This window comes from Euprymna scolopes, chromosome 9 (genome assembly GCF_053919585.1).
Source record: "Euprymna scolopes isolate OS-2025 chromosome 9, ASM5391958v1, whole genome shotgun sequence".
Lineage (NCBI taxonomy): Eukaryota > Metazoa > Mollusca > Cephalopoda > Sepiida > Sepiolidae > Euprymna > Euprymna scolopes.
In genome coordinates this window covers 152,216,006-152,236,239 of record NC_136490.1, presented here as the reverse complement: position 1 = coordinate 152,236,239, position 20,234 = coordinate 152,216,006, and the positions used below count along the sequence as shown (strand labels likewise).

The 20,234-nt window shown below is 32.3% G+C and overlaps 1 protein-coding gene across 5 annotated transcripts in view; it reads left to right on the top strand.

The window, feature by feature from the left end:
• LOC145284930 (ATP-dependent chromatin remodeler CHD8-like) overlaps positions 1-20,234 on the top strand; it is a 181,019-nt gene that overhangs the window by 77,101 nt on the left and 83,684 nt on the right. For all 5 annotated transcript variants that reach the window (XM_080134026.1, XM_080134025.1, XM_080134028.1 and 2 more), the window contains 7 exons: positions 4,038-4,118; positions 5,841-5,997; positions 7,330-7,531; positions 11,169-11,245; positions 12,739-12,857; positions 16,463-16,633; positions 19,761-19,943. In XM_080134026.1, coding sequence (XP_079990152.1) covers positions 4,038-4,118; positions 5,841-5,997; positions 7,330-7,531; positions 11,169-11,245; positions 12,739-12,857; positions 16,463-16,633; positions 19,761-19,943 — 990 coding nt within the window. The remainder of the gene's footprint in view (positions 1-4,037; positions 4,119-5,840; positions 5,998-7,329; positions 7,532-11,168; positions 11,246-12,738; positions 12,858-16,462; positions 16,634-19,760; positions 19,944-20,234) is intronic.

Sequence of the window (20,234 nt, the reverse complement as noted above, 5' to 3'; positions counted from 1 at the left end):
CGTACATCATACAGATTTTTCTTTGTTTTTTGAAGAGGGGGATCGGATTTTGAACAAATGCCAAAAGTTTAATGTTGGTTCAGTTTATGTTTTACATTTACAAGAAAGTCATAAGGTTTTTCTTCACATAAGTGAAACAAATAATTTTTTTTGGTTTTGTCTCTTTCATTAAAAGTTAAATTTTACCTACCATCATTGAAATGACTGCTCTGTTGCTGATCAATTGCTGTAGTCAGATGTACGGTCAATAAAAGTTGTTTGTTTTGTTTTACAAATATAATTATGTGTTAACGGGGTCAGTTTCTCTTTTTTTTTTTCTTTTTTTTTTTCTAATAGGAAATTACTGTTTTTGTTTTGGCTGTGTGTGAAGAAATGTTTAATTATCTAGTCTGGATTTTAGAAGCAAGTTATACAAAGTATTTTGTGTCGCTTGAATGTTTAAATTCTGACTCTTATGCCAAAACGTCATGGAACATTCTAGAAGGATGAATTTTGGTGCAAAATAATGTGATTGATTGAAATGGGTGTGGTTGCTCTGTGCACTCTCATCATTTGAAAAACACTAACGTGAGAGTTTCAGAGTTATATGAAAAGATAACACACAATGACATATAGTGCGGGTAGCTTCCTTCGTGTGAATAAATGCCTTTGTTTGCATGCAAATAACTTTTTTTTTTTTTTTTTTTTGTGACATTTCTATTTACATCAAATTAAGGATGTTTATATATGTACAGGATTCACTCCTAAATTAACCAATCATTATGAATTTTGAAACCTAGATGCTAGGTATAAAAGGTTCAAATGTGTATGATATTTACTTTATTTTTATGTAGAGAGGCCAAATAAAGGGTGAAGCCCATTATGAAAGTTCTGATTTTTTTAAAATTGTAATAAGAAGTATTAGAGCTTAATTAATTTCTGTTTCTTTGGAGTATTTTAAAGAATGTTTAGGAGATATATTCCCTCATTTGAAACTTCAAATATATCAGATTTATGCTCAATTTTAGTCATTAGATACAATTAAGAAAGATTCCCTGAATTTTAATTTATTCTTAAGACTGCTTAAGCCTTAAATTTTAGACATTCTCTGTGTGTGTATATATATATATATATATAAGAACAAGTAGTTAATAAAACATGTTAAAAAAACACTTTGGAAAGAGTTAAAAACATATTTAATTTTAAAAAGGAAACACTAAATAAATGGATAGTCCTTAATCCACGGAGTTTCGAAAAAATACTTTCCTTCTCATCAGAGGGTAGAATTTAGCAAAATGCGGATCAGATTTTGCTTGCAAAAGTATTAAATGAAACTACAAGTAAGTCATAGATCTTACTTTTTTTTTTTTTTTTTTTTTTTTTTATTACATTTTCACCCCAAACAAGGCACATTGCCACTTTAATGTAGGGGGCTACTATCAAGGGAAACATCTACTGGGGTACTATGTAGGGATTAGGGCAGCGAGATGTTGGTTCACGTTGCACTTGAACTTATGAATGTCAGTACAGTTGGGGAAGCAGTGACCTGGAATGGAATTCCAAAGTCTAGCAGTTCTGGGGAAGAAACTACTGGAGTAGAAGGATCTTTTACATCTAGGGATCTCTACAGTGTGGGGGTGGGATTGTGTAGCTTGTCGGGTCTGTCGAGGGTGTTCACGTCGTGGGGGCACAAGTGCTTGCAGTTCTTCAGAGCATTCACCATTATAATACTTGTAGAACAGGCAGAGGGATGCAACGTTTCGACGATGGGACAGAGGCTGAAGTTTTGATGCCAGTTTAGGGCCTATCAGATTTGCGACTCTCTTTTGAACCCTGTCAAGGAGCGAGAGACTAGTAGCCGATGCACCGGCCCAAATGTGACAGCAATACTCCATACATGGGCGAATAGTGGCCTTATAGAGGTACATGATACTTTCGGGTGTTAGAAGTTTTCTAGCACGGTAGAGAGAGCCCACCTTCCTCGCAGCGGCCCTGGCAATGCCCTCGATGTAATTGTTCCAGCTCATGTTTCCTGTGAACGTTAGGCCAAGGAGCTTGAAAGACGTACTCTCAGCTAAAGAGTTGTTGGCCATTGCTATAGGTGGTAGAGAAGGTTTCTTGTAATTATTGAATGAAACCAGTTTTGTCTTGGTGGCATTGAACGTTACCATCCATTTTTGTCCCCATTCCACTACTGATTTGAGGTCATCCTCTAGTGTTTCTGCCATTACTTTAGATATATGTTCATTTGTTTTCCTGTCGTGCCTGCTATAGAGTGTGGTGTCATCAGCATATATACCCATCTCAGAGGCAGTTTTGTCGGGGAGGTCATTTATGAATATCAGGGACAGCAGAGGACCAAGGATAGATCCCTGGGGCACTCCCGCATTTATATTATATTGTTTAGACGTACGACCGTCGAGGACAACCTGGATTTTTCTCTTATCTAAGAAGGATTTAATTATGTTAAGTATTCTACCAGTGATACCGTAAGATCTAATCTTCCTGAGGAGACCCTCATGCCATACCCTGTCAAAAGCCTTAGATATATCTAGAGCTACCGCTCTGCCCTCTCCCGCTTTGTCCAGTGAATGGTATATGCGTTCAGAGATTACAGTGAGGATGTCTGCCGTGGAACGGGCTTGTCTAAATCCATATTGATGGTCGGTCAGAAGTTTAGCATCTGTAAGGTGCTGGACTAGAGCATGGTTAATTAAGGTCTCAAATATTTTGGCAAAAAGTGGGAGGAGGCTAATAGGGCGATAATTTAATGGGTCAGTTCTTTCACCAGAATTCTTGAATACTGGTACAACAGAAGCAGTTTTCCAACAGCTCGGAAAGCAAGATTCATTAAGGCATTTGTTGTAGAGTTTGGAGAGAACTGGAGCTACTTCGGCTGAGCACTTTTTTAATAGCACAGCTGGGATGAGGTCGGGTCCACATGCTTTGGAAGTGTCAAGGTTTTTTATGATAGCATGCACCTGAGCAGGGGTGATAACAAAAAGTGAAGCAGAGGGAATAGGGTGAATAAAAAAGTGATTTCACGTGAATGGATAGTTTGGTGAAGGGTAAAATTTCCAATGACGGTAAAATCCAAAGATGCAGAATCCAAGAAAGTTAGTTAAAATTCCATTCGCAAAAGTAAAATCCAAGGAAACCGCGTGATTGGGAGATGATCCAAAGTAATCCAAAAGGCAGAAATCTGTGGAATAATTCACAAATAGGTACAAGGAAATGGAATTTATTAAAAGAAAGATAAAATGTGTGTAAAAAAGAAATGGAACAAATATACAGCTCGACTGTTGAGGCAAGATTGAATTAAAGAAAATGAGTGAAGAAGAAAGAAAAAAGGGAGGAAAAAAAAAAAGAAAGTTGAATGGTATTTGGAATAATTTTAAAATAGAAAAACCAATGGCAAAATGACCCAGACAAGATAATGTTAAAGGCGGCAAAAGTTTTAAGCAAAAAAGAGGTCAACTGAAATTTACAAGTTATTATTTAAGAATTGAATTATCAGCAGGAGTTTTTGTAATATAGTGATGGGATGATTCCAATATTTTTTCTGATTTAAGATACAATTCCCAATCCTGTACTAAATTCCCAATTCAGATACAAGTACTGATTCTAATTCTTTATAAATCTCTAAATATTTACCTCTGAATTTGTTATTTTTTTGTTATTTTTCCACAATCACCATATAGCCACATGTTAAATGTACATATATTTTCTCAAACGTAAAAACATAATTGTGGGTGGGTGGGGTGATCTCTAGATTTTAGTTTTACTAGTAGTTTACAAGCAATAGATATTTGTTATTTCATTATTACTACCAGTAGTGGAAGAGTTAAACAAAATAAAATTTAAAAAAACAAAGAAATCATTTCAGACATCAGAAAAAAGGCACAAATGTTTCTGATTTTGATTCTGATTAATCGTCCTAACATCAAAATCATTGATTTTAAGGAGTGACATAAAAGTGATGCAAAGCTTTTCTAGATGATTACATTTTTTGTGATATGTTTCTAACGTTTCTTTTGCACTTTATTTTAATTTTTAAGCTATTAAAACCTGTGATGTTACGACGATTGAAAGAAGATGTTGAGAAAAATATAGCTCCCAAAGAGGAAACAATTGTCGAGGTAAGAAAGAGAGCTTTCTTTTTTTTTTTTTTTTTTACCATGTAGGTAATGCGTTTTAAACACATTCATAAAAAAAAACAAAAATAACCCAAGTTTTGTTTTGAAATTGCATAACAAAACTTAATAAATTATTAAATTATATATTCTTAGACACAACTATCATTATTGATCTATTTGACATTTAATCAATTTTTATTTATAACTAGTTGCATTTAAATGGCATTGGCCAGGAGACTTCTATTTTTGTTTTACTCCTTTTTTTTTTTTTTTTTATTTAACTTTAAAAATCTTAGTAATTATTGCAGTATCATTTGGTCATCTATATTGTGATATATTTCAGTTATAGTACGTTAGTTCTTCCTAATTTTCGGTGTAGTAATACCAGAAGCAATGGCAAGACAAATCAGTTTCTTCACTTTTTTTCTCTTGTACCTGTATCTCCCCTGTGCATTTACTTATTTTTTTGTTTTCATTTTTTTAATGTTTTTTTCGATTTTTCTTTTTTATTTAATAATCATTGAAAAGTTTTTCAGTCTTATTTTTATTAAGAATTATTGAAACTTTTTTTTATTAAGAATTATTGAAACTTTTTTTTTTTTTTTTTTTTTAAAAGAATTATTGAAGACAAAATAAAGATATTGCAAATAAAGACGAATTGTTATTTTTATCTGTATAATTTTGTTAATTTTTATTGTATACTTTTCAATAATGTCCTTTTTGTATATTTTATTTCAATAAATCGCTTCTCAATAGAAATACTGAAGAATAATAAAAGGAAAAGAACTGATTTGCCTTGTCACTACTTCGGGTAGTGCTACGCCGGAAATTAGGAAGTATGTTAGCTGACTATAATCTATATTTCTTTTACTTCATTCAACTTTTTCTCTGAAACTACTGAGCCATTTTGGCTGAAATTTTGTATGGACCTTTGTTATGATAAGGTGCAATGAACTAAGTATTATGGTATCAATTCAATGTACAGATAGTGATTAATAAGGTTTAGTTTTTAATGCAAAAACGAGCACTATTATATATATATATATTTTTTTTTTTTAGTGGTCTAAAATGTCTAGTTATTAATTAAACTATTCATATTAGACTATAATTTTGTTTAGATAATCTTAGTTTAATTCTAATTTAATATTAATTTATAAAATTTTAGGTGTAAATAACTTCTAAAACGTTCAATATTTCAATACATCAGAATTTTCTAAGAATTTTAAGGCCAGAAATGACCGTTTAAATGCTTTCAAATTCCTTTCAAATTTCAAAGCAATTCATTCTTTTTTGTTTTTATCTCCCCCCCCCCACACACACACATGCACACGCTATTAAGAAAATATAAAAATGGCTGATATTTACAAAGAAACTAATGCTTTTTGGTGGATTGAATTTTTTTAATCAATTATTTTCTTAAATAGGATTTTTTACAATAATTCAATATTTTACAAGATATTTTTATTTCAATAAATAGTTAATAAAAAGAAGTAAGAAACGTGTGATAGCAGACTATTCTTTTCATTGTTTTGACTCTCTAGTATATATCTGACATAATTAATCAACCAAGAACCACATCACTCTACATAAAAGCATATGATATCAATGGATACACACTCAAGAGTCAAAACAATGAAAAGAATATGCTGTTGTCCTAGCCCTAGTGATAAGTGATCAAAAATTTTTAAATTTTGATGCATTTATTTATTTTTTCTCTTTACCCAGGTTGAGTTGACAAATATTCAGAAGAAATATTATCGTGCTATATTAGAAAACAACTTTGAGTTCCTCAGTCGGGGAAGCACGAATTCAAATTTCCCAAATTTGATGAACACCATGATGGAATTAAGAAAATGTTGCAACCATTTGTATTTAATCAAAGGTAAGAACAACTTCATTGTTTACTTCAGGTTTCCCCAGAATATTATTCGGCACTGACATGTCTGGTTTCACTATTTATATACAATAAATTGTGTATTTTTTTACAAAGAAAAAAAAAGTGAGGAATGATGGAATGGCAGTTGATTTAAATTAAAATCTGTTGCTTCTTATTGTTCTTGACATAAGAATGCCGGGTTGCTCAAATGATGTGCTTAAATATTACACAAATAGAGAATCAGTAAGAGCTATTTGTTGTGCTTTAAAACTTATGACTTTTCAGATAAGAAAAATTTTTATTTCTAAATTGACTTGCTTATAGAGAAATCAGCAGATCAAACTTTTTTTTATATGCTAACATGTTCTTCGATGAATTCAAATATTTAATTTGTTTAATTTTTAATGAACCAAGAAATTGTTTCCCATTTTTTTTTTTTTTTTTTTTTTTTTTTTTTTTTTTTTTTTTTTTTTTTTTTTTTGAGGGCAGGAGGTTGCCATTTCTAAAGTATTACCACTGTTGACCAAGGAAAGAATTTATTGGGTATATGTGTGCATGCGTGGGAGTAAAACCTTGCTAGTGAGAGTTGAGGACATGTTTCATAGTGAAAATGATACAATGAATATGTAATGTAAATATTTAAGACAGATTTAGTTCTGTTGAGTTTAGAGGAAGATTAGAGAGATGTGTGCAAAACTGGAGACTTTATTGATATGGCTATGTTAAAATAATGGATAAGATTTTAGATATAGTGTAGGTCAGGGAAGAATCTGACCAAACTCTATCAAGGTGAATATTATTGCAACAGTTCTGGGTATGATTTTAAGACATCCAGTGGTAACGCCCTATTGGGGAATGTGGGCTTGGCTCTTAGTTACCATTGCTTCTAGGTCCACTTTGGTCCAGAGTTGTAATACCTGTTAAGGCATCTGGTGCTACCAGACCAGGCTGTCTGAAGATGCTGGATTCCTGACCAAAAGTGCACAAAATATTACCTGGGACCACCTGTAAATTTACCTTCCTCGACACTTTCTCCAACCCGTCTTAAGTGAATGCTGTACAACAACAACAACAACAATGCTATTGCAAAAACAATTGGTAGTGACAAAGGGAAATAACTGAGTTGTGTACTTGCATTATCTATTTCTACTTTAGAGTTATAACTTGTTGTCATTATTTAATGTAAGAATAATCTATTAGATTCATGGTTTGATAACCCCTTGGATAGTTTTTTGTTTATTTTTAAAAAAAATTATTTCTTGGCTTTTTTAAGAAAATTGATTTTTCAATTTCAGATTCATTTTACTTTTTGTTAAAGATTTTATTGTTCTTTTTTAGGTGCAGAGGAAAAGATTTTAAGTGACAATCTAAAGAACCTGAAAGTAGTAACACCATTTGAATCTCTGGTAAAATCTTCAGGAAAACTTGTGTTACTGGATAAACTACTCCCAAAATTAAAACAAGGAGGACACAAAGTTCTGATATTCTCTCAGATGATAAAAGTATTGGATATTATTGAAGATTACCTGTTGATTAAAAAGTAAGTTTGTTCATGTTGGCGGTGGCGGAAAATGTTTGTCTTATATTTTGACAGGTATAAATACCCCCCACCCGATCGCAACACTCATTAACGCATTTTAGCTTTGTGCAAAAAAAACAACAAAAAAAAACAAAAAAACGCTTTTTTCTTTGAGATGGGGGTCAATCTCCAAAATAAGATCTAAATTATATTTTATTTATGTTGACCAAAGAAAATAACACGCATTGTTTAAGGTTTTCCAAATTTAAATATTTTTCTACTACAAAAATGTATATAACATATGACTACACATATTCTTTCTCAAACCAGAATAAATTGCAATAATAGACATAACTTGATTTTTTTTTGATTTTTTTTTTCTTCCACAATCTTAGACAATGAGCAAACAAAACACTTTTACTTTGGCATATCTCCAAAATATGAATTTAAATAAATTTTGTTTTAACAAAAAAATAAAAAAATATTGCAGCTTGTTTAAGGTTATTTAAATAAAAAAATATCACAGCTGGCTTAAGGTTTACCATATTTAAATAAAAAAAATATCACTGCCTGTTTAAGGTTTACCATATTTAAATAAAAAAAAATATCACAGCTTGTTTAAGTTTTTTTTTTATTTTATTTAGTTTTTTTTTTTATTTATTGCAATTTCACCCCAAACAAGGTACATTGCTACTTTGTTTTAGGGGGCTACTATCAGGGACATAAGCTGCAGGGGTACTATGTGGGGAGTTGGGCAGCAAGATGTCGGTTCACGTTACACTTGAACTTCTGCATGTCAGTACATTTGGGGAAGCAGGAACTCTGAAGGGAATTCCAAAGTCCAGCGGTTCTGGGGGAGAAACTACTGGAGTAGAAGGCTCTCTTACATCTAGGGACCTCAACTGTGAAGGGGTGGGAATTTGGTGTGTGTCGGGTTTGTCGGGGGTACTTACATTGAGGGGACACAAGTGCTTGCAGTTCGTCAGAGCATTCACCATTGAAATATTTGTATAACAGGCAGAGGGATGCTACATTACGTCGATGGTACAGAGGCTGAAGCTTAGATGACAGTTCAGGACCTATTAGGTTGGCGACTCTCTTTTGAATCCTGTCTAGGAGTGAGACTAGTAGCACCAGCCCAAGTATGACAACAATACTCCATACATGGGCGAATGATGGCCTTATAGAGGTACAGGATACTTTCGGGCGTCAGTAGCTTTCTAGCACGGTAGAGAGAACCTACCTTTTTCGCAGCATTTCTGGCAATACCCTCAATGTAATTTTTGCAACTCCTATTTCCTGTGAACGTTAGGCCGAGGAGTTTAAAGGATGTGCTTTCAGATAAAGAGTCTTTGGCCATTGCTATTGGTGATAGAGAAGGTTTCTTGTATTTATTGAAGGAAACAAGTTTAGTCTTAGCAGCATTGAATGTGACCATCCATTTTTGTCCCCGTTCCACTACAGATCAGAGGTCATCCTCTAGTATTTTTGCTATTTCTCTACATATGTGTTCATTTGTTTTCCTGTCTTGTCAGTTATAGAGAGTGGTGTCATCAGCATATATAACTATCTCACAAACAATTTTGTCAGGGAGGTCATTTATGAATATTAGAAATAATAGAGGTCCAAGGATAGACCCCTAAGGCACTCCCGCATTTATATATTGTTTGAATGTACGACCATTGATGACAACCTGGATTTTTCTCTTATCTAAGAAGGATTTAATTGTGTTAAAGATTCTTCCAGTGATACCATATGATCTGATTTTCCTGAGAAGACCTTCATGCCATACCCTGTCAAAAGCCTTAGATATATCTAGAGCTACCACTCTACCCTCCCCTGCTTTGTCAAGTGAATGGTATATACGCTCAGAGATTACAGTTAGGATGTCTGCTGTGGAACAGGCTTGCCTAAATCCGTATTGTTGGTCGGTCAGAAGTCTGTAAAGTGATGGACTAGAGCTTGGTTAATAATGGACTCAAATATTTTGGCAAAAAGTGGGAGGAGGCTAATGGGGCGGTAATTTACTGGGTCAGTTCTTTCACCAGAATTCTTGAAAACTGGTACCACAGAAGCAGTTTTCCAGAAGGCAGGAAAGCAAGATTCCTTAAGGCATTTGTTGTAAAGTTTGGAAAGAACCGGCGCTACTTCGGCGGAGCACTTTTTTAATAGCACAGCCGGGATGAGATCAGGTCCACATGCTTTTGAAGTGTCAAGATTTTTTATGATGGCATGCACCTGAGATGGGGTGATTTCCAGATCATCTAGTGTGGCGTCTGTCCGCAAAGGAAAGTCAGGGAGGGGGCGGTTGGCAGGGCCCAGTATGGAGTTGGAGGCGAACCGACTGGCAAGCATGTTAGCCTTCTCAGTTGCTGAGCAAGGTTTACCATATTTAAATAAAAAATATCACACCTTGTTTAAGGTTTACCATATTTAAATAAAAAATATTACAGCTTGTTTAAGGTTTACCATATTTAAATTAAAAAAAAATATTACAGCTTGTTTAAGGTTTACCATATTTAAACAAATAAAAAATATCACACCTTGTTTAAGGTTTACCATATTTAAATAAAAAAAAATATTACAGCTTGTTTAAGGTTTACCATATTTAAATAAATAAAAAATATTACACCTTGTTTAAGGTTTACCATATTTAAATAAAAAAAAATATTACAGCTTGTTTAAGGTTTACCATATTTAAATAAAAAAAAATATTACAGCTTGTTTAAGGTTTACCATATTTAAATAAATAAAAAATATCACACCTTGTTTAAGGTTTACCATATTTAAATAAAAAAAATAAAAACAAAAAACATTTAGCTTATATAGCTTGTGTAATAGATGCCAACAGAAACTGAAGTTGTTCAAATCTCTAAGGGATCGATTATATTCACCAGGGAACGGTATAAACACCTCCCTTTCCTAATCATTATCATTGTTAGCTAATGTAATCAATCGATATAAGTTTGATAGAAAATCTTTCTGGTTCTTGTTTAGCTAAAAAGAGTTGTAACAATGGCAGATTTATTTACAACTAAAAAAGGCAGCCATTACATTAATAGGGGGGGAAAAAAAATTTTATATGTAATTTCCAGAGTTGAATTTATAGTTATAAAGTTTTTTATTGATGTAAATTTTATATTTTTCTCTTTGTGAGAACAGTAGACACTGCTCATCTAATTGTAAAACTATATATTTATGATGCTTTAATGTGGCACTTCTTTAAAAAAAATTGCTTTTGAGTGCTAATAATTCATGACACTTAACAAAAATATATTTGTTAGCTAAATTTTTTGATATTTTCGATTTACAAATATATTTAGTATTTTTTAAAAATTTATTTTCAAACAAAGCAATATGGTACTTGATAACATGACAAATTAAATAGAACTTGTAAACTGTACATTTTTTTTCTGTGAAAAATCAATTCTGTTTATCCAATAGCTTCTGCCATTTTTTACATGACTAGTGTTGTGCGTAAATAAGGAAGTTAAATATATACTTTTTAAAATTATCTAAAAATTATAACATCAGACCTAGATTATAGTTTATGGATAGCACTAATTTTTAAAATATTTTAAAAAATTTTCTTTAAATAGTATAATTTTTATTTTATTTTATTTATTTTTTTTATTTATTTTTTTTTAATTCATTAAAGGTATACTTATGAACGGCTTGATGGTCGAATCCGTGGTAATTTGCGGCAAGAAGCAATAGATCGATTTTCAAAACCTGGTGAGTATCCATTTCAAACTTATTTTATTCTGAAATTACTTCCTTTGATAATTTTCTCCACCACTTTTATCATGATAGAATGGTATGAGGCTAATTGCATTTCAATCATTGACTTAAACCATTCGTAAATTGAATCTACCTGTTCATGGGGCCACAAATTTGGCCGTTGCAACCCATACATCAAGTAGCTTCATGCCTTGTCTGAAGCGATTTCCATTTTACTATGGATAAAAAAAATAAATAAAAACAGGGTTATCTGTAGGCTGTGGGTAGTGAAGTTACTCATGGCCTGGTGATTTGCAACACTCCACTCCCATCCTTACTTTGACTAGACGGTAGGTTGGAGAGACCCAATCTAATCAATCGGTTGGTCACGTCATCTATAAGTTTATCTCCAACCATATTAATCAATCTGATTCTCCTAAAAATCCAAACCTTATTTCACCTTTTTATTTTTCTCCCAAGTAGATACTAGAAGTGGATAACTGAGGATCAGTCATGTTGAGAACAAAGAAGCTTACCAAAACAAAGGAATAACGTTTTCTAAGATTCATTATAAAATTTTAATCTAAGTATAACGTGTTCTAGGAGTCATGTTTTCTAAGAATATAAAATAATTATCATATAGGATTTCATTGGACAACTTTATTCATCATTAAATATCTCATAGATGGTTGAAATACCATAAAACAAACCAATCTATAGGCTTCACTTTTGCATTCTTTTTGAGAAGGCGACACTATATTATTAAAGATGTGACACCATCCCTGTTATTAGTCCCCCGACAAAGGAGAGATTGGACCTAGTAATTCACTCTCGTTCATCTGTTTGTTTATTTGCACTTTTCTCGGTGACCACACTTTGGATTTTTTTTTAAATTTTGCCTAAACATTATGGTGAAAGTAAATTTTTCACTTGTGGAGGGGGGACCCCCTTGCAGGTGTATTTTGAGATTTTTTTCAGTAAGTTCCATTTTTACTGATTTGATATGTGAAAGATCTTTTGAAAAATGAAGAGATTTTTTTTTAAAGAGTCGTAATCCAAATATTGTCTTAAATTTGTTTTTGTTCATACTTTCTTTGACCATTCCATTATTTTTCCTCCATTACTAACAGTTTGTGTGGAAAATAATTTTATGGAATAATAGATGAGCAAGACAACATGCTAATAAAAATATAGACATTAATACACAATTTTCTACTTGCATGTTGCCTACAAAATAATTTTTTGTTTGAAATTTTATTCCATGTTTGCTCCCTTATATATATTTAGAGTTTTTTAAAAAGTTTTTTTTTTTTTCAACGAAATGATTATCAAATTTATATATATTTACAGTTTTTTAGAAAGTTTTTTTTTCAACGAAATGATTATCAAATTTATATATATTTAAAGTTTTTTTGTTTTTCAATGAAATGATTATCAAATTTATATATATTTATAGCTTTTTAAAAAGTTTTTTTTTCAATGAAATGATTATCAAATTTATCTTTCAGATTCCGATCGCTTTATTTTTCTCTTGTGTACTCGAGCTGGTGGTTTAGGTATTAACCTGACAGCAGCGGACACTGTCATCATTTATGATTCCGACTGGAACCCTCAAAATGATTTACAAGTAGGTTTTCCTATTCATTCTTTACAAACAAATCGTTATTTTATTTGTGAAAGTTTATTCATTCATATCATACCTATATTAAAATGACTCAATGTTAGTTAAAATCAGTAATACAACAGTCTTTTAAAATGCTGTGTGTGTGTGTGTGTGTGTGTATATATATATTATAGACCCTTGATCCGAATACAGCTATTTGTATAACTATATTTAAACTGTTTAGAATTAATGTTTGGTGTTAATTTGCAATCCTATTATTTTACTTTATCATTTCATTCCAGGTTAAAAATATCCAAAAGTAAAAATTATTCAATTTAACAAGGTTGTTGATAGTGCTTAATAAAAAGAGAAAGATATTATTTTATTCAATTTAGGTAAACAAAATTACCATTAATTGTGACAATAAATCTATTGTTTCAATCTAAAAAGATCTCATCAGGCAACAGAAACAATGGTAATTATGTTTACTTAAATTGAATAAAATCATATATATTCGGTTTTCACTTTCACTAAAGGACTGGGTTCGAGTAAGACTGGAGGTTTGTCACTTGATGTAATTTTAGACTGAAATAGTAGATTTATTGTAGTGACTTATGGTATTTTGTTTACCTAAATTGAATTATAATTCCAGGTTAATATTTTCCAGAGATAAAATAACCAATGAAATTTTAACAAGGTTAATACAAGAGTGCTCAATTCCAAAGTAGGACAAGATATACTTGTTTTACATAAGCATTAATATGTCTCTACACATTCCTGAGCATGTTTCGGTCAGCCAGTTACTAGTAACTAGAGATCTCTTCAGGCGATATTGCTTATGTAAATGCTTAGTCCGTAATATATGCAATTAAGAGGTAATTTAAATGAAAACCTGGGTTTTCAAATTATCAAAGATGCGTAACAAGTTTCGCATAAAAATACTTAGAGCTAGATTAAAAATTGCTAATGGCAGGTAGTTTTTATTATACAAAATTATTAAAAATATTTACTATCTTCAATTTTTTAATTTACATCTTTCTATTGTTGATTTCACAATAATTTCTATTATTTGAAAAAAAGGGCATAAATATTATGTAATTCTTTTTCTAGTTTTTGTCTTTTATTTTATTTTTTTACTTATGCTGATACATTCTAAGAAAATGATGATTATAATTCAGACATTTGTCCTCTAAAATCCCATATTTATATAAATTTTATTAAGTCAATCTGAGTAATCTGCCCTTTGTTTCTTAATAGAGGTTTTGATACTTGGACAGTTTAATCAAGACATTAAAAAATGAAAATATCGAAAAAATGTTATATTGTATGTATCCGTTATAGAAATTCACTTAATTTGAATCGGTATTTTTTTTTTTTTTTTTACAGCAGAAAAACATGTTTATATGATGGTGCGCTGATGGTAGCCATGTTTAGATTTTTAGAACATACACCGGGGAGATAACTCTGTCTAAAGCACCGACACCCCCATCCCCATCTTAAATAATAGCTTTTCTTAAAAATCGAAACATGGCTACCTTTTGATCGGTATCATAAATTGTTTTTTTTTTTTTTATATATATAAAAAAAAAAAAAAAAACTACCTGATCAAATTAAGTAAAAAATTTTTTCGGGGAACTTCATTCCATAATGGATATGTACAATATAACTTTTGTCTCTCGATATTTTCATTTTTTAGTGTCTTCATTAAACTGTACAAGTACCAAATTCTTTTTTTTAAATTAATTTATTTTTTTTTAGACTCAAAATTTTACACTTAAAATCCATAAACGATTATTTATATTAAAATGTGTAGTTATTCCCTCTTTTTGATGACATCCTCTATTACCTTTGAAAATTGTTACCTGGGAGTTAAAACAAACTTTGGTTTTCTTTTTAATTTTCTTAATTATGTTCAGTATTTATTTTTATTTTTCCAACTTTCTCTCTTACTAGCAGTTCAGTCCGGCTTTGCTCGGGCCCTATGTTCTGTTCATAACTTTATATGCATATGTATATATATTAAAAAGTTTGACTCGTGTCCAGGTAACCTACATCTAAAATTTCAAGTGTTTAGACCCAAAATTGGTGGAGGAGTTTTGTAGAGTCTGCAAAGGTCAACTCTTTCAACTTTGACCTCTTGTTAGCCAAATTTTCACCCGAAAACTGATTAAAAACTTGCTCCATGTCTGAATACCCTTTATGTAAAATTTGAAATGTTTAGACCCAAAATTGGCTGAATAGTTTGCTAAAGGCACACACACACACACACACACACACACAATTTCACTTTTATAGATATACTAGCATGGGTGCCCGGCATTGCCCAGGTGTTTGGAGGTATATGCTGAGCAAAAAAACAAAACAAAAAAACGGTCAATTTTTTTAAATTTGACCCCTATCATGACCCCTTAAAATTTATTGTTTTGGGCTCAAATCAAGTTATTAAGTTAGATCCATGTCCAAGGAACCTTATCTAAAATTTCAAGTGTTTAAACCCAAAATTGTCGGAGGAGTTTGGTAGAGTTCTCAAAGGTCAAATCGTTGAACTTTGACCCCTTAACAGCCAAATTTCTGGCCAAAAACCAATCACATAGATTTTCCCAAATCTCAGTACCCTGTATATCAAATTTTGAGTCTGTAGACTGAAAATTGACAGTTATTGCGTAGGGAAATGTACACAGACAGACACGTTCACTTTTATAGATATATAGATAGATAATGTACTGGAGAGGGGTGGCGTTGCCCTGGTTGTCATAAAAATATGGTTAAAAAAAATGAGACTTGTGTGCCATCAGCCAGAAGTGAAACTGAAAGTAAAATTTTGCAAGCAAAAAAAAAAAAAAGAATTTTTTTTAAATTCTGCATGCTGGGCATAAACTCGCATAACTTGAGTTTGTAAGCAAACACATTATTGATGGGACCCTGACAACACATGTTGTGACATTGCACATTTATCTTTTTAAAACGAAAGAACAAAATCACCATTTGCGCATGTGCGATTTACAAAAATCGTCGAAACCAACGTTTTTACCTGACCCTACATGAAATAAATGACGATTTCTTTTCTGATTTTTTTGATATTATGTGTCTGAGAGATTGCTCTTTCTAATAATACCATTTCCTTCTTTCATGCTACCCATGAAAATACTGCAGTTGTATCCTCCATCTATTTTATATTGTTGTGATGCTTAAAAAGGTTTCCATTTTATGAACGTCTAACATGAACACACACCCCATAATATTATTGTGCGACTATTAAGTTGAAACAGAAACATACTTATCTAAATACTTTGGTTAATGTAGTTTCACAATATATCTTCAAAACTTTTTTTTTTTTGCGTTTCCTACATTTTTATTTTATAAACGTGTAGCATAAACGCAGACTCCTACAATATTATTGTAATCACACTTTGATTCTAGCCCAAAGTGTATGTTAGTTACACATTGACACAACAGCGATATCAGATGAAATTTTATTGCATCATCAGCGATTAGACAATCTTATTTAAAAAAAAAAAAGGGGGGGGTGGAGGGTGATAACTTCAAACATTAAATTGCCTTAGTATATTAATTATATAGATTCAAATCTGGCTACAAGCTTTATGTGCCTTTTTACTTCTTCTTTTCAGGCTCAAGCCAGATGTCATCGTATTGGCCAGAACAAATCTGTCAAGGTTTATCGGCTGATTACAAAAAACACATATGAAAGAGAAATGTTTGACAAAGCCTCTTTAAAACTTGGCCTTGATAAAGCTTTACTGCAGTCTGCAGGTGCTGACAAGAAGGTTACTGGTGCACTCGTATGTATCACTTTATTTAAAAAAATTTATTTATTTATTTTTTTAACTTTTTCTAATTAAAGTCATTTTATATTAAGCTAAACACACATGAAGAAATCATTGTCTATCACGGAAAAGTGAATTTGTATTGCAAAGAAAATAATTGCCTAAATTTCAATCTCTTTGTGTGAACTGCTTTGCTCGTTAACCTAATGTGAAAATTTTACTTTTTTATGCATAGCCTCTTGATTTCTAAACTATATCAAATGCCCCCCCCCAGTGTCCTATTTATAGTAGAGTCAATATTTCGCTTTCTAAATAAAATAAATAGCTTTTTCATTTCAATGTGTGTATTCTAACCCATTTTTATTGTTATGCAAAGTTTCAACTCAATAATAAAAAATTTAGATACCCTTGGACTTAATGTGTAAAAATAAACCAATGTTGTTTTTTATTTTTTATTTTTATTTTTTACAAAAGAATCACCACTTATCAAGGCCCAGAGGCCACTTGAGGTTTAAAGAGTGTACAGTGGTCAAAAGGACAATATCATACTAATCATTAGAAGTGTAAATTTGGTAAATTGGATTATTTTTTTTAATTTTTTTTTTTTATTACATTTTCACCCCAAACAAGGCACATTGCCACTTTGGTGTAGGAGGCTATCAGGGGCACTATGTTGGGATTTGGGCAGCAAGATGTCGGTTCACGTTACACTTGAACTTCTGCATGTCAGTACAGTTAGGGAAGCAGTGACCTGGAATGGAATTCCAGAGTCTAGCGGTTCTGGGGAAGAAACTACTGGAGTAGAAAGATCTTTTACATCTAGGGATCTCTTCTGTGTGGGGGTGGGATTTAGCTGCCTGTCTGGTTTGTCGAGGGTGTTTACGTCGTGGGGGCACAAGTGTCTGCAGTTCGTCAGAGCATTCACCATTAAAATACTTGTAGAACAGGCAGAGGGATGCAACGTTTCGTCGATGGTACAGAGGCTGAAGCTTAGATGCCAGTTCAGGGCCTATCAGATTGGCGACTCTCTTTTGAACCTTGTCTAAGAGCGAGAGACTAGCAGCAGATGCACCAGCCCAAATATGACAACAATACTCCATACATGGGCGAATGGTGGCCTTATAGAGGTACAGGATACTTTCAGGTGTCAGTAGTTTTCTAGCACGGTAGAGAGAGCCTACCTTTTTAGCAGCGGCACGGTAGAGAGAGCCTACCTTTTTCGCAGCGGCCCTGGCAATGTTTTCAATATAATTGTTCCAACTCATGTTTCCTGTGAACGTTAGGCCAAGCAGTTTGAAAGATGTACTCTCAGACAGGGAGTCACTGGCCATTGCTATTGGTGGCAAAGAAGGTTTAGTCTTGGCAGCATTGAATGTGACCATCCATTTATGTCCCCATTCCACTAGATTGGAGGTCATCCTCTAGTGTTTTTGCCATTTCTTTAGTTATGTGTTCATTTGTTTTCCTGTCATGCCTGTTATAGAGTGTGGTGTCATTAGCATATATACTCATCTCAGAGGCAGTTTTGTCAGGGAGGTCATTAATAAATATTAGTAACAATAGAGGTCCAGGGATAGACCCCTGAGGCACTCCTGCATTTATATCACACTGTCTAGATGTATGACTGTCGAGGACAACCTGGATTTTTCTCTTATCTAAGAAGGATTTAATTATGTTAAGTATTCTACCAGTGATACCATATGATTTAATTTTCCTGAGGAGACCCTCATGCCATACCCTGTCAAAAGCCTTAGATATATCTAGAGCTACCGCTCTGCCCTCCCCCGCTTTGTCCAGTGAATGGTATATACATTCAGAGATTACAGTTAGGATGTCTGCTGTGGAACGGGCTTGTCTAAATCCATATTGTTTGTCAGTCAAAAGTGTAGCATCTGTCAGGGGAACGGCTCATCAAGAACTTGTTTACATTGGACTTGAAGACGGCCATATTGTAGTCAGCTGGAAAGTAGGTAAACGGAAGAGAGTTCCACAGGTGTGCAGTTCTTAGAAAGAAGCTTTGTTCATGGAATCTACATTTAGGTTTAGGCACAGATAAAGAGTGGGGGAAACAACCAGCATTTTTTTTATTACACGATAATGTTTATCGTTTTTACTTGTCTTTATATTAAACTAAGGCAACACTTTTTATGCTTGGATATTTATGAACATTATTTTAATTCTCCATTTTTAGTTCAGGTTTTATCGATACAGAAACAATTGTTTGGTCCATCAGCTATTTTAATCTTTTATTAATGATTGACAACAAAAAAAACAAAACAAATTTTGAGACATTAACATGACTATAATTATGGCTAAATTTTTGGATACTGTCAGTTTGGATTCTCTGCCATTACTAAATCAGGCTGTTTGAAGATATCTGTTTCCTGCATCATATGCACTAAACATTGATGTTGTTGTTGTTATGACTTTCCTTTTGCAAAACACAAAGCTAAAATCAATTTTCCTCTGCAAAAAACAAAAATTCCATGAAGAAATATTTAGAGCTATAAAGAACCTGAAGCAAAAAAACTGGTACTTGTACAGTTTAATCAAGACATTAAAAAATGAAAATATTGAGAAAAAAATTTATATTGTACGTATCTGTTATGAAATGAAGTTCTCTGAAAAAAAATTTCACTTAATTTCATCAAGTAGTTTTTTATTTTTTATTTTATTTTTTTTACAGCGAAAAAACAATTTGCTATGATACCAAGCAAAAGGTTCGATTTTTAGGAAGAAAAGCTAGTATTAAAGATGGGGAGGGAGTGTCGGTGCTTTAAATTGAGTTATCTCCCCGTGGTGTGTTCAAAAAATTCAAGATGGCTACCTTCAACATGCTGTCATAAAAACGGTTTTTTCTACTGTAAAAAACTAAAAAAAAAACTACTTGATCAAATTAAGTGGAAAAAATTTTTTTTTTTTTTTTTTTCGATATTTTCATTTTTTAATGTCTTGATTAAACTGTACATGTACCAAAAAACTTTTTAAAAAATGATTTGGGGCCGTCATTAAATAACTCTAAAAGGGTTGATATACCATAAAACAAAACTACCAAGCAAACCATCAGTTTTGATTCTCTTGCAAATAATTTCAATACTTATCTCGATTCGATATCTGAACTAAAATTCTTTTCTATCCACAGCAAAGAGGACCCTTAACTAAAAAGGAAATTGAAGACCTCCTCAAAAGAGGTGCTTACGGTAGCTTGATGTCGGATGATAAAGCTGGTGACAAATTTTGTGAAGAAGACATCGAGGAAATCTTACAAGGCCGTACAAGTGTAGTACAAATAGAAAGCGTTGGCACAGGCTCTACGTTTGCAAAAGTAAGAATTTATCGGATTGCAACTTCTTTAATTACATGATTGCTATTTTATGCAAATCTATGCAAAACGTTTGTAAGGCTCGGTGTTATCCTTGGGTTCATAGATAACAAAAATAATTTTTTAAAAATCTATTCTTGTCCAGAATTCCCCTTATATTAAAAAAAAAAAAAAAAAATCTGTATGATGTAACAAATTCTATGAAGAAGACATAGAGGGGGGGGGGGAATATCATATTCCAAAAATCACGTAAATTAAGTAGTTTTATTTTTAAATAAGAAAATCAAATTTTAT